The 14,496-nt window shown below is 45.9% G+C and overlaps 1 protein-coding gene across 1 annotated transcript in view; it reads right to left on the reverse strand.

Annotated features, from left to right (window-relative positions):
* The window catches only part of PRSS12 (serine protease 12), an 84,377-nt gene extending 81,581 nt beyond the window's left edge, over positions 1 to 2,796 (reverse strand). The window contains exon 1 of the mRNA XM_063136105.1: positions 2,394 to 2,796. Coding sequence (XP_062992175.1) covers positions 2,394 to 2,796 — 403 coding nt within the window. The remainder of the gene's footprint in view (positions 1 to 2,393) is intronic.
* Between the last annotated feature and the right edge of the window lie 11,700 nt (positions 2,797 to 14,496).

Consider the following 14,496-nt stretch of genomic DNA (forward strand, 5'->3'; position numbering starts at 1 on the left):
CCAGTACTGTCAACACTGACTGGCAGCAGCTCTCCAGGGTTTCAGGCAGGATTCTTTCCTCGCTCTACCTGAAGAAGCCAAGGATTGAACCTGGGACCTTCTGCATGCCAGTCACACTGAGCTATGGCCCCTGCGCCCCAAGAACCAATGTGTTATAATGGACTTTCAGTGTCATTTTTAAAAGTATCCTTCTGCACTTAGGGGAAGGGCAATAGTAGGGAAAGGATCATGGCTCACACTGGCAGAGGATCTGCTTTGCACGCAGAAGTTCCCAGGTTCAGTCTCCGACATCTCCAGGTATGTCTGGAAAAACTCCTGCCTGAAACACTGGAGAGCTGTTGGCAATCATTGTCGGCAATATGTTCCACTTCCTATGTTCCACTTAAATCTCAACAGCAAACACACATACACAGAGTAGTAAATTGTGCTTTTAACATGTTAAATTGTGCTTTTAACATGTAATTGTGCTTTTATCATGTTGGTTATTTTATTATGGTTTTAACTTTTGTGAACCGCCCAGAGAGCTTCGGCTATTGGGCGGTATAAAAATGTAATAAAAAAATAAAAAAATAATAGTAAATGCAGTAAAAGACCCACACACCTCAATCAACACACACCTCCAACAATGGTAACAAGTACACCAAGACCTCAACATCCAAACCACCAACGTCTTGCAGCAACTCATGTCAGCCCTTTCTCATGAAGTAACCTATCCCATTACAGCTGGCATTTGCACAAGTGCTCAGCACTGCCCACCTGAGCAGCTGTTCTCACACCCTGACGCTGCTGGGCTTTGCTTGGCAGTCAAGCAGGTTCCCCCCCCCCCCATGTGATGCATTCATACCCCCTAACTTTTCACAGATGAAAAAAGTGACACCCTTGTGGACTTGTAACTAGTCTCACACCAAAGACAAATTCCAGCACATTTACCTCTACACAGTACACACTGATGAAGGCTCTCAGTCAGCTATGCACATTTACTCTGTGACAGCCTGTTCTGCAGTGGCTTTTTAAAGCAGGGATGTTAATAAACATGAATTTTATTTCTTTTAAAGATCATATAATGTCCACACACAGTTTTTGTACCTCAAGGGCAACATGGTGCCCCCCCAGGAGGCTGGACTATGCCTTCCATCATCTCAGCCCATTGTCCATGCTGGTTGGCGTTTTTGGGAGTTGTAGTCCAACACATTTGGAGGACTCCAGGTTGGGGAAGTGTGCAATCCTATGCACACTTACCTGGAATAAGCTTTTGGGGAGTAAATGGGAATGACAGTAAACATGCTTAGACCACACTATATGTCTTCTAAATAAATAACATTCAAGGGAATGTTTTAGTTTAAGGCAACTTTCCAAATCCGATGCCTGCCAGGTGTTTTTGACCACAATTCTAAGGATTCCTGACTGGATGGTGATGGTAAAAGTCCAAAACGTCTGAAGGGCTGGTTTAGGGCCAAATTAGACATGATGTTAAATACTTCTTTACTTTTAAAGTGCAGATTTTAAGACATGTAGATAGCTTGGCAGGTGGGGGGGAGACTGATGATTGGATATCAGCAGGCATGCGGGGGGGGGGGGGGTTATAATCCTTTCCTCCCCTGCTGCTGTCTTTAGGGAAATCCCTCTTCTGGAGCTGGAATATTTCTAAGGGGGCAGAGAAAGGCAAAACTCAGCTTCAGAACAGCAGCAGGGGAGGAAAGGGGTCTGCGCACGCACCCCACACTGCTGAAGGGGTGATCACATCCTCCCCATTCAAATTTAAATAACAAAACAAAACGCTGGAGGTCAAGTGCAAAGCTGTATTTAAAGCCACATCTAGTTTGGCCCTATGGCTTGGCAACATGTAAAATAGCTGCAACCAGTGGAGGTTGGTGACTGATTTCGGTGGGTCTATATATATCCACCTTGGGTTGCAGTCCAAACCAGCCAGAACTCTAAGGGAGCTATCCAAGGTGCTAAACCTATTTTGGGGATAGGGTGCAACACCTTGGATAGCTCCTTTAGCTTTCTGGTTGGTTCTGACTGAAACCCTGAATGGTTTCACAGCCCCACCGAAATCGGAGCCACCAGCCTCTACTGGCTGCGCCTCTCGCACACATCCAACGCTTCGGCTGAGTCTGGATAGACAGTTCGCGTGAGGGGAAGACAGCGCGCACGCGAAGGCGCACATAGAAGGAAAGTTAGCGCCCGCGAATGCACGCGTGTGCCCGCGAAAAGAAAGGAAGGAAGGAAGGAAGAAGGCGACAAAACGGGAAGGCGGATTTATCAGGGACCTGTATCAGAATAAGGGGACCGTCTCTGGCAAAGGGAAAGTCAGAGAGAGAGAGAGAGAGAGTTGGCGCGCCTGGTCTCCCTCCCTCGTCTCTCGGCCCCGCTCGCTTCCTTCTCCTCACCTTGCCTGCAGTCACAGTAGCCCCAGTCAACCCTGCCGCGGTTGTTCCTGTAGAAGCACCAGGGCCTGCTCCTGCCGTCGGGGTTCCTGCAGAAGTTGCGCTGCCCTCGCAGCCCTCTGCCCTGAGGCGTCCGCTCCAGGAAAGTGGGCACGTCCGCCCAGGGCAGGCATTCGGCGCCGAACTCCGTCACGTTGACGAAGCGCCCGCCGCCTCGGGGGCAGCCGACGACGACGACGGGCTGCTGGTGCTGGAGCGGCAGAGGCGGCGGGGAACGCGGCGGAGGGTGGGCGACGCCCCGGGAAGACGAAGGAGAACGACCCGTAGCGAAGCTGCCCACTTCAGGGAGCGCCCCGAACGCCAGCGCCGCCGCCGCCAGCGCTAGGAAGACGCGGGCGAATGTCATGGTGCCAGCCCCGCTCGCTTTGGTCCATCGCCCCTCGGCTCGGGCGCCCTGACTGGGGAAGGAGAGGGCGGGGCCGCGGCGTCCCATTAATCCTCCCCCACCCGCGGCAACGCACAGCCCGCCTGCCCTCCTCGCAGCGTCCTCTCGAGAGCAGCATCAGCATCCGAAAGAGAGGCGCGCGCGGTGGCTCCAGTCCATCGCCATTCCCACCGCAGCTTATGTTTCCTCAGAAGTCGGCGACCCTGAGTTCAATGCAACAGACTCCCTAGCAAAGTGCGCCGGCAACCAGTGGAGACGGGTGGCTCCGAGTTCGGTGGGGTGTGAATCCATTCTGTGTTTCAGTCCGGACCAGCCAGAACTCAAAAGGAACTAGCCAAAGTGCTGAGCCTATTTGGGGGATAGGCTTCAGCACCTCGATAACTCCTTTAGCGCTCTGACTGAAACCCAAAATGGACTTAGAGTCCTACTGAAATTGCAGCCACCAGCCTCTACTGGTTGCAACCACTCACCCCTGCCCGTTAGAGTTGCTGCATTATCTCTCACACTATCTCTTTGTTTCTCATCCACATAATCTGGAGTTTATTTTATTTTAATTTATTGTTACGTTTATATCCCACCTTTCAAGCGTCTTACATAGTCCTCCTCCTCCTCTCCATTTTAGCCTCATAACAATCCTGTGAGGTAAGTTAGGCTGAAAGTCAGTGACTGACCCAGTGAGCTTCATGGCCAGGTGGGGACTAGAACCAAGTCCCAGTGCAACACTCTAACCACAAGGACACACTGACTCTTAGGTTTTCCTATGCTTTTCACAGCTGCAACACTGGCATAAATTCAACAGGTAAAGCGTTTCCTTCCAATGCACCTCCATGCTGGAGGAAAGCCACACCGCCCACTTTCATTTCTGCTCACCTGGAAGTTGGCAAACCTGCCAACTTCTAACCTGGGTCCCCTTCCGCTAAAGTCGCATGTCATGTGGGGAGCTGCTTATGGGGGTTTCTGAGTAAGGAGGACAAGCGCTTTGGACATGCTCAGAGACTTGAATATTACCAGACTGAGTCGCGATTTTGAAAGGGGGGAGGAAGAGGGGTTCTGGGGACTATCCATGCCCAGGGTGGGGACTCTTCTGAACATCACCCAGGCACAAAGAGCGTTCATATTGGAGAGGTAGAGAGTGCAGGATCCAGCGTGCCAAGAAACAGTGAATGGAGAAGGTCGTGGCGGCAAGGCTCCTGCAGAACGCCCCCTAGGTCACTCCGCTACAATCTTCAGGTCAGTGGAGGCTGGTGGCTCCGATTTCGATGGGGCTGTAAACCCATTCTGGGTTTCAGTCAGAACCGGCCAGAACTCTAAAGGTGTTGTCCAAGGTGCTGATCCCCATTAGTTTCAGCACTTTGGATAGCTCCGTTACAGTTCTGGCTGGTTCTGTCTAAAACCCGGAATGGATTCACAGCCCCACGGAAATCGGAGCAACCAGCCTCCACTGCTTCAGGTAGTTGTGGGAGATAGACGGAGGAGCTCGTCCTACCAGGGAGGATCCACCCTGCGCCGCGTTTAAGAACGGGGCGCTGCTCGCTGGCATGCTGCGAACCAACGTCACATAATAAGCAATGCTTAGAACCCATCGACTTCATCATTGCCATTGGTTTTTATCCCAAGGCACGCTAACCTAGTCTCCATTCATTTCAATGGGTCTACTCTGAGTAAGACTAACATGGGCTACAACCCATTGCTCGAAAAGACATTTGTAAGGAGCATCCCGAGCTGCAACTTTGGCAAAGCGATGCACCGGTATGGGTCTCCCCACCCCCTTGGTAATCCTTATCCAAGGAGGAAGAGGACATTCCCGTGAAAAAAGGCTTGAGAGAAGCTCTAACACCTTCCCCGCCCGCGGTTTCCAAAAGCGACCTGCTTCTCCTGCCAAGCTCAGCCGCTGCCGACGGGTGCATGGCTGGCGCTTCCTGGCCGCCTCTTGCCCAGCTTCGGAGCGCTGGCATTCTTGCGCGCGCCTTGGACACAAAACATCCCAGGAGAGAGTCCGTGACTCTGCCCGGTGCCAGTTCTCGGAGATTCTCCGCTCACACCCTTCAGCTCATCTTCTCCTCACTCTCGAAAGCTGCGAGCCACACGAAGCCTCAGGTGGGAAATCCATAGAAATCCCCGGAACGTGTTGCCCTCGAATGCATTTTAGGATCCGGGTATTCAGTCTGAGGGTTCCCCCCCCCAACCCACAAGACCCTTACTCCACACATAGTCAATTAACAAAGAACCATTGGAGTTAATCAGATTATGCCAGACAAAGGAGTTTCATGGTTTCTGCTTTGTCATGTAATTCCACTCTGCACACATTAATTCCTATTCATACCTATGTCATTCAGTTTCTGCTTTCAGTGGTCATTCTAAAGGCCTCCCTTGCTTTCAACAACCATGCTGGATTTTCTTCTTCTTCTACCATTCATTTTAGTCTATTGGTATGTTCCCCACAAATTCCTGCAGACCCCTGGATCTCAGAGCTTGGGTGTTTCTGTTTACTATATCAGAGAAGCTTTAAATATAACCTTTTCAATGGCATTATAAAGTTAGGCATTCATGTTAAGCTTCCCACAGCTATCCCTTTGTATGAAATGGCCCCAATCCAAATAAAGTTACCATGACAAAGCCCCATTGAAATCAATGGAATGCTAGTTGGTATGAATATGTCCCATTGCTTTCAATAGGACTTTGCAGCATGATCCTGTGCATGTTTGCTCAGACTGCCACTGTGTTTGATTAAACTCACTCCCAGGTAAGTACGCAAAGAATTGAGCCTTACAGCACAAGCCTAAAGATGTCTACTTAGGACTAATACTTTGTTTAATGGGGGCATATTCACTGGTATGTGTCCGCATAGGATTGGAGATATACTTGGCTAGTTTGGGCCTCGGGCCTGCAGTTTTACATCCCTGCTCTAATACGGCATTGTTTCTTTACAATTAAATGTTCTTTCGCACAGAAGAAAGAAAAATGTCTTTTGTTTCATTACATTACTGAGACTTGAAAATAAGGAAGCACAAAAAATTGAAAAGATACACAAAGGTTTTATTATGCATTAAAACATGCTGACAATTCTTTTCTTCCTTTCTTTTAAAGAGATATTCAGAGCAGCCAAATAATAGAGAAAATAACTGTTGAAGAAATCTGCTAATTATATTAGCAGCATTCCAGAACTTGGGGCAGCATTCCAGAACTTGAAGTATATAAACTGTGTTCAATAAATTTTGCAACAATGCATGAAGGCAAAAATACTTGCCTTTAAGACATGAAAGACAAAGAAACCTTACCACCAACGAACATATTTGAATAGGATTTGGCTCCCATCCACAGATGTCAGTGGAAATTCTCATATTTGGTAAATATTCAGCATGTTACTTAATAGGGGCACATCCTATATTCAAGATCTATTGACCAAAGGGGTATAGATTGTTGGGTAATCACTGGACTTTTAACGTGCTGGAAGTTACAGACTGAACCAGTGAATAGCAGAGTAGCAAGCGGCTCTTAGTCAGGACGCAGCAAAGACCAATATAATAAGGCAAGGATTCCTTGTAAGTTATAAAAGTAAATCCTTTACTGACAGATATATAATTTAGTTATGGCAATACAAGGTACAAGTTACAAATACTCACACATGGTCATAGTAATACAGCACACATCAAGCTGGGGTAAGAGAATAGATGAGTGATGAGAATGATGATAGATTAACAATGGTTCAAACACAGTTTCTTTTATAGGCAGTCCTGTACAAAATGATGCAACCACTAATTGAACAATCTTAGAAAATGACTCTATGCAATAGTCCAATAATTCAATAAGTGTCCACCTGCAAAGTTGACCTTTAAGTGATTATGTTCTGCTGAGTCCTCACTTCTTCCAGGTTTTGCAGGACATTGTAGAAATAAAGGAAAAGATAAAAACCAGAGTCCATTCCAGGACTCAACATAGATTTGGTGGAAGATACACTGAGTCATGGGGGAAGTGGATGGCACAGCAGAAGACCACATTTATGCCATGCCCCTTCATTCCATCAATGGCACAAATTTACCCCAGCCCCTGAAGGTGTGTGGTGGCTACCATCATCTTGGAGAGCAATTCTATGGCATCCTAAGTATTGCTGAGCAACAGGCATCTCTGAATTGCCCTTTTGCTTTCCTACCAAGAGCATGGGCAGAGACCAAGGGGTGACCCCTGGTCTCTGGGGTGACCCCTTTCCCAACAGCCCTGGCCTGGCTGGTGTCAGAGGCGCAGGACCTGCCCATTACCCTGCTGCCCATGGCCTCTGTGTCGATTTGAACCAGTGACCTCTTAAGTCTGTTTGAGCCTCCCTTGCAGACTGCACCATGGAGTTGCCATGATTGCTGCTGCTGCCTGGTTCAATATTTTTCTTCCATGAGGAGATGACAGTCAAAATGGCCCAAGACATTTTGCTGCCAGAGGAAAATATCAAGATGGTGCCCTCCCCTGTTCCATGTACAAAAGCTGTCTGGACTCTTTCTTCAACACTAACAGGAACAACAGCCAATGGAAGCCAATGGGTTAGCTTAGGAGGCACAGGGCAGGGAGCTTGGCATTTAGCTCTCACTCCCAACACCCTGCTGCTGCCTCATAACATCTGCCACCTGAGGTGGCTGCCTCATTCTGCCTAATGGTAGGGCTGGCCCTGGTGGTAGAAGTGAAATGTTTTGCCCATGGGGGATTCAAACCAGCAACCTCCTATCTTTGCCACTGCATTGACAGTACCATAGGGCAGCCTTGGCTGTGCTTGTGGCTATTGCCTAGTTCTCTGCATGGTGAATGAGAGATACATCCCAGGCTTGGCCTCTGTGGATTGGCTCCCTGCATGTCTGTATGGCATGTGACCACCATTACTGACATGGCTCTTTATTGATGGGCCACATTGGTGTTTCCAGGGATGGCGTGAACATATCTCCATCAACAAGCCAGAGCTGGGACAACCCTGAGATGTTTAGCTGCTCCTGCTGGCAGGAGAAGCCAGGTGGGAGTGCTTGAGCCATGGTGACTAGCACATTAACTACTTCAAAACAACCTAGAGGTTTTTTTTTAAAAAAAAACCTAGGTTGTCACTCTGTGTGAACCAGGCCACCCTCTAATCTACCCAATCTTTTTAACTGGAGGTGTCGGAATTGAACCTGGAATCTTCTTGAACCTGGGTGGGCAACTTGTTGGGCTGCAATTGCAAGATGCTGTTGGACTGCAACACCCATCATGCCTCACCACTGGCAATGTTGGCTAACACTAATGGGAGTTACAGTCCAACATCTGGAGCGCTACAAGTTGCCCATCCCTGTTCTACATCCAAAGCCGCTACCACTGAGCTATGGACCTTCCCCTTACGAAATCCCTCTCTATTTCAAAAGAGATTGGTCAGTTACTATGACTTGCTCCATGTGGTGAGTCATCAGGGCTACAAAGCAAGGCATCTCTCTAGTAAAGAGCTCCCAAGTAGTGTTGCAACTCTGCCAACCTTGGCCGGTTTTAACAGGAAGAACTAGAAGGTCTTTGTGTTGAAAATGAGATTTTGCCTGGGCAATAATAGTCTTTCTTGACTGGTTCTCCAGCACTGACCTCCAGGCCTAGCTCCTGCTCCCACTTCCTATCATCAATTCTGACACAAGTGTAGTTATGTAAAAAGAAATCCCATTCAGATTGGCTCAACTGTCTTCAGTTCAAATGTTTCACACTACCTCATCATTTTATTACAAATGCTTCCCTCCTAATCTGCCTTATGGCTGCAAGATCTAAATGAATGTGAACCAATAAACTGCACAGAGAAATAACTTCTCTCTCTCTCTCTCTCTCTCCCTCCCTCCCTCCCTCTCTCTCTCTCTCCCTCTCTCTCTCTCTCTCTCTCTCTCTCTCTCTCTCTCTCTCTCTCTCTCTCTCTCTCTCACACACACACACACACACACACACACACACACACACACACATATATATATATATATATATATATATATATATATATATATATATGAACTATCAACTCCTTGTTAGCAACAGTGATACAAAGGTATTTTTGATATTTCCTGCAGGATTTTTAAGGCATCTTTCAGGAAACGTGATAGCAATTCAGATGCAACATGCAAAAAGGATTAAGTATCTACCAAGGCACTGTAGCAACTCAGAGGACCATAAGAATTAATTTAGCAGTAATCTACAGCTGGATATATGAAATGGCTTCTTGGGTATCCTATTCATCATCGTTTTGTCAAGTTACTATATTACTGAGGTCAAGAAAGCCTATACACTGGTTCCGAAATATGTATTTGAGTACAAATATATATTCAGGCACATCTCCTTGAACTATAGAATATTTCCAGTGAGTTGTAACATGGTAATTCAATTCAAAGCAGTAGCAGGGAAATAAGATCATATATATTAATAAGTAATAAACAAGAGTAATTTGGAAAATATTTCTATTCAAGGACATAGAAGAGACATAAATAAAATGTGTGTCCCAGACACTGAATGGTGAAACAAACAAATTTTGTTCAATACCGTATCTAATAAACATCATTTTGCTGAATTAATGATGTTGCTATTACTTAATGCACGGGTGGGGAACCTCAGGCCTGGAGACTAAATCCAGGCCTTTCTGGGGTCCCAGTCTGGCCCTCTGAGGAGCTGGTCCCCAAATGCCCCTCTTTCCTCGGGTCCATATGCTTTTCCGCACTCACCCTCGGGCTTTCTCTTCCCCACCCTTGCCCTAGTATATATGGATGCAATCCAGCCCCTGAGCTAGAGTACAGGATGCAGAGGACTCTGACTGCAGAAATGGATCTAGCGTGGCTGTATATGATGCCATCAGCACTTGTATCATGGTTTCTGGGGACCTGGAGAGTAGCCTGCAGCATGGCAATGGCAGGCCCTGCCTTCACGCTCTCCACGGGGAAAACTACTATCTGAACACAGGGCAGCCATTGTTTGCAGGTTGCTTCTAGTCAGAGTGAGTGAAGGTCCTGGGCTCCAAGGGGAACAATGAGACGCTGGGCTGGGAGATAATTCTTGAGCCCTCCTGTGGTCCTGTAGCTACCAGCATTTGCAAGACAAGGCTCAGCTATTCTGTTGTTGACTAAGGGAATCATGAAAGAGGAAGACTGCTGTTCTACAGTGGCCTAGCAACCACAGTTAAGATTGCCAGATCCAGAAATCTTATCTGTGCCTTGAAGAGCAGTGGGGCAAGAGGACAGTAGATAGAAGCTGCTACTCCCATGCCACGAGTCACATGGCTTGTTTACCTTCTCCTTTCTTCTGCTTACTATAGGGCATTCATTTCCATTTTTAGAAGACCAGGACTGTTGCAGTGGAGCTCCAGATGTGCTGTCCATTATGGACCTATCTGGGATTACCCTGACACCTTGGCTGAGGAATCCATTTTGTTTTGGAAAGCATATCGTGAGAGGTGCCGGGAATTAGTTAAAGCTCTGAACGCGGTGCCTGCAATTGGTCGCCTTCCACTAGGAAGAGGGTGGGGCAGCTCCAGTCCCTGGATGGATGGCCAGAAACCTCACATTCCCTCCTTGGTGTTGGTGTGTGTGTCTTCATGGGATTACATGATGTCACCCGGGGGGGGGGGAGGGAAAGCGTAGGGCTTTCTGAAATACCATGAAGACACCCACCCACCCCAGAACAAAACTATTGTTCTCTTTGTTTCTACCTATCCTTTGTCCAGTCTTGGAGCCATCAAACCCTTTCTTCCCTTTGTTGCAAAACGACATGATTCTGCTTGGAAACAAGGTTTCCCACATGCCTTGTTTGCCTGCAAAATTGTCACAATTTTTGCTGCTGTACCAAATTCAAGAGGGCTAGTCCCTTGTGGGGCCAAAAAGCCCCCTGACTCCCAAAACTCACCCACCCTATGAGTGGGTATATTACTATAATATACCCCTATGAGTGGGTATATTAATCAAGCCATTTTTCCTTCTCTATAATGAATATGCAAATGTGTGTTTCTGAGAACAAAAAGTTGTTTAAAGAAGTTCATGGCTTCTGGACTTTGAATAAAGGTTTGAGCTAATCTCCTCATTTGAATAGTAGATAAGAACATTAGCGCATAAGTCCACTGTGTGCACATGATAGCTCAGGTTAAAAGCCTTCTTCAGACCCATGTCAGTCATTACACATGCATATATGCCAGTTGCCTGTCCATGTGAATGAGGACACATGGCAACAGGACCCCTAAGTGCAGTGAGTCAACTGGACTTTGAACACAAGTCTTGGAAGAACAACTGCTATGCACTGCCCAAGATCTCTCAAAGTGACACTATGCTAAATGCTATGTCAAAAACAATAATACATGTAATGTGGATCATTGCAAACAAAAAATAGCTGCCATGGTGAAGAGGCAATTAGGATTTGGACCATAGATTAAAATTGCCCCCCTCAACTCCTCTGCTATTTGCCTTGGGAGGCCAATTGGAGCTTCCCTCCAGATGCAAATAGCAGCTTTGGAGGGTGATTAACCTTGCCTCACCACATGCCTTGATCCTTATTCTCAGCCATTCTCCCTGCAGTAGCTATTTTGATTTTAAAGATTCACGTTCAATATTTACCACGTGTAGTTAGGCCCTTAGTCCTGATTCATATACTCAAGACTTGTTGACTGAACATTTGAACCAACACCACTGAAATGAATTGCATGTGCTATGCCACTGGGTATCTGAACACAGTATCTGAGCTGTTAGATCTGTAAATAGCTAATTCACACAGATATACCATCACTTGATATTGCAATCATCAAGCAATAAATGTGCTTGGACCATCCCTGAAAGTATCCCAGAAGTTAGATGCATTAACAACTTTGCTGCTGGAAAAATTCAATTTTGCCTGCTCTGTCTGTTAAGAAGATTTGAGCCATATCAGCTAAACATTTCTCTGGATTGAATACTGAGAACACAAATCCTTCATAGACAAATAAACATATCTATCAGACATGTGGCAATTTGAACTTGCTGTCTAAAAATGGAAATGTAACAGAAATTTATAGTCTATGAAAAGCATATTGATAGATTTTGTAAGGAAAAGAGTTGTGAATTCTGTAAGCATTAGCAATGGTATTGAATAAGACTAGCAGACTCCATTGTCTTAAGGAAAGATAGTTCCATTTCTGTATTTGAAAGGATCCTTGAAACAGTTTGAACCAATTACATAAGGCTGTTGACTATTTTTTCCATTGATCACCCTGCAGCTGCAATGCCGCAGGGTTTTGAGGGAACGAGCAGCCAAAACGATGTCGTAAAGACACCCCCCCCCCAGCAGATGTGTTCTTGGGGAACCCATAATTGCCAGCATAAGGTATAGCTCTGGAACTATCTTGCATATCTATAAAATGCTTCATAAGCTTATGTACTAATATTTACTTATATAAAATTCAGATGAACTGATTCAGAAAGCTGTTGTGAACATAAAAGTACTATAGATATTATAAAGAGCAACACTGCAAACAAAGCTGTTCTTTTGAATCTATACAAGCTTTCTGAGGTTGTTTCCACAGATACATGAACAAACAGGTAAAACATTTCCCTTGGGAGCTGTTCTGTAAAACGCTTTGCATAAAGGTCCACTCCTTGCACTTTCCTGTGTGTGTGCGCATGTGTGCGTTTTCTTCAGTGTGTGCATTGAAACTCCTAAACAGTCTTGAAATAAATGTGCTTAGGTTATTGTCTGGGTTGGAGGCGAAGAAAGGTCACTGTTGAACCAGGCATTTGGAGTTGGAACAATACTGGCAGTGTTCCAGAAGCATTACCACAGAAGTTTTTAACTGCTCATTGGGGTTCTTTGAAGATTCAAGTGTTGAGGGGTGTGTGTGAAATAGACAGCGTGTGTGTGTGTGTTTGTGTGTGTGCAATGGAAGATTTACTGCCATTGCTGTAAGTATAAGTCACAGTAGTTAGTAAATCTTTCTTGTTTCCTGAATCCTGAATGTTCTCTCTTCTTTCCTATTTACTTGCTGACTCCTATTTCAACATATAGTTCTGGATAATACTGTAGTATATCAATAAGCCAATGTCAATGAGTACAATGTACATCTTATGGCCACTCTGCTTCCATTCAAGCCTGTAATCTGTGGGGTAGATTCATTTCACATGATAAGAACTATTATATGGTCATTTAAAAGTCCCATCTAGTGTTAGCCATTATGAATAGAACCTTTTCATCAGGTCCAAGCAGTCGACATTCACAGAGACAGCAGCTCACAGCTCATTAGGTTGTCAAATGACAAATGGGCTGTGTGAGCTCATCCTAAAAGACCTTTGGCAACAGAGAAGTAAATATCAATCCAAGATAGACCAGAATTGGCCAGAAGGCAAATTGGGATCTACTGCTAGATCTCTCTCTCTGCATGATTTGTTGGATCCAGTTGGTGGATCTCAAGGTTCTAGTAAAAAACAAACAAACCCATAATAAATCCCACAAACTGCCCACTCCTGCTTAGGTCAGATTGTACTGGTTGGGTCCAAAGCTCTCTCATGTGAACTCATGAGTAGAATAGAGTAATACATGACGCAGGGGACCCATGAATAGGATTGCAGCATTAGTCTCTACTGCATTAATGTTAGGCCTTTTAGCGGTCTCCCTAAATAAATAAAAATCTAGGCCAGCTTGCATATTCTTTCTTTATTTTTTTACCTGTGTTTGTGATATGCCTATATTTCTATTTTATTGACTAAACTAGAATGCCTATTTTGCCCAGATATGACACAGGTACACTGGCAGTATTCCGGAAGGTGTTGTGATATCCTGCCTGCACCTGTGATGTCTTGCTTTCTCCTGAGATGCCCACAAGCTACCTGACAGGATTATCCACACCACTAGCACTCAGGACCACTTCAATCCCCCGTGCTGATGATGTGTGTGAGGGTTTAGGCCTACTGCTGCTGCTCCTATCTCTCTTTTATTCTTCAGGCTCCACAGCCCAGCAACCTAACCCTCAGTTTCCCATTGCGCTGCCACCATTAACTGTTCTCTCCTCAGTCACTCCTCCACAGACCACACCAGTTGTTTGAAAGTAATTAGAATTTATTAACGTAAGTGTGTGAACAATCTTAATGGTTTCCTCAGTTGCAATGCATATGGCTACAAGGCTTCTAAACGTATTGGTTTCTGTAAACTCTTTCTTAAAGGTTCCACTATATACTACTGTTTATATATTCAATATCTTTATTCCCATAAAATCATCCATTTCTCTCATATATCATATATTTCTCCCATATATCTGTTCTCACAGAATCATAAAAACATTCCTTAATCACTCCTTCACTTTCTCTACCCCACTTCTACCCTTCACTTCACAGAATCATAATCCACACCCACCGTCTTCCTGTCAGCTCAGACTATGGCTTTAGCTAGACCAGGCGAAATCCTGAGGCGAACCCCAGGATCGTCCCTGTGCGTGCGGGATCTCACCCTCCCCTTTGGGCCTGCTTTGTCCATGGTCCTGGGCTGAGCCTGAGACCACGGAACGTGTGGCCTGTTGCCGTGGTTTGAGCCAGGAAGAGCGGTGCGCCCATCGGGGATAGGGTGGGGGGAGCGGGAAAAGTAATTTAAATTTTAAAAACCCTTACCTTTAGCGCACGACCGTTCATGCGCTCCTTCCTCCTTTTTTAAAAAATAAGGTGGGCGTGACGCCTCTCCTCGTGAGGTCGT

This window comes from Elgaria multicarinata, chromosome 10, assembly GCF_023053635.1.
Source record: "Elgaria multicarinata webbii isolate HBS135686 ecotype San Diego chromosome 10, rElgMul1.1.pri, whole genome shotgun sequence".
Classification (NCBI taxonomy): Eukaryota; Metazoa; Chordata; class Lepidosauria; order Squamata; family Anguidae; genus Elgaria; species Elgaria multicarinata.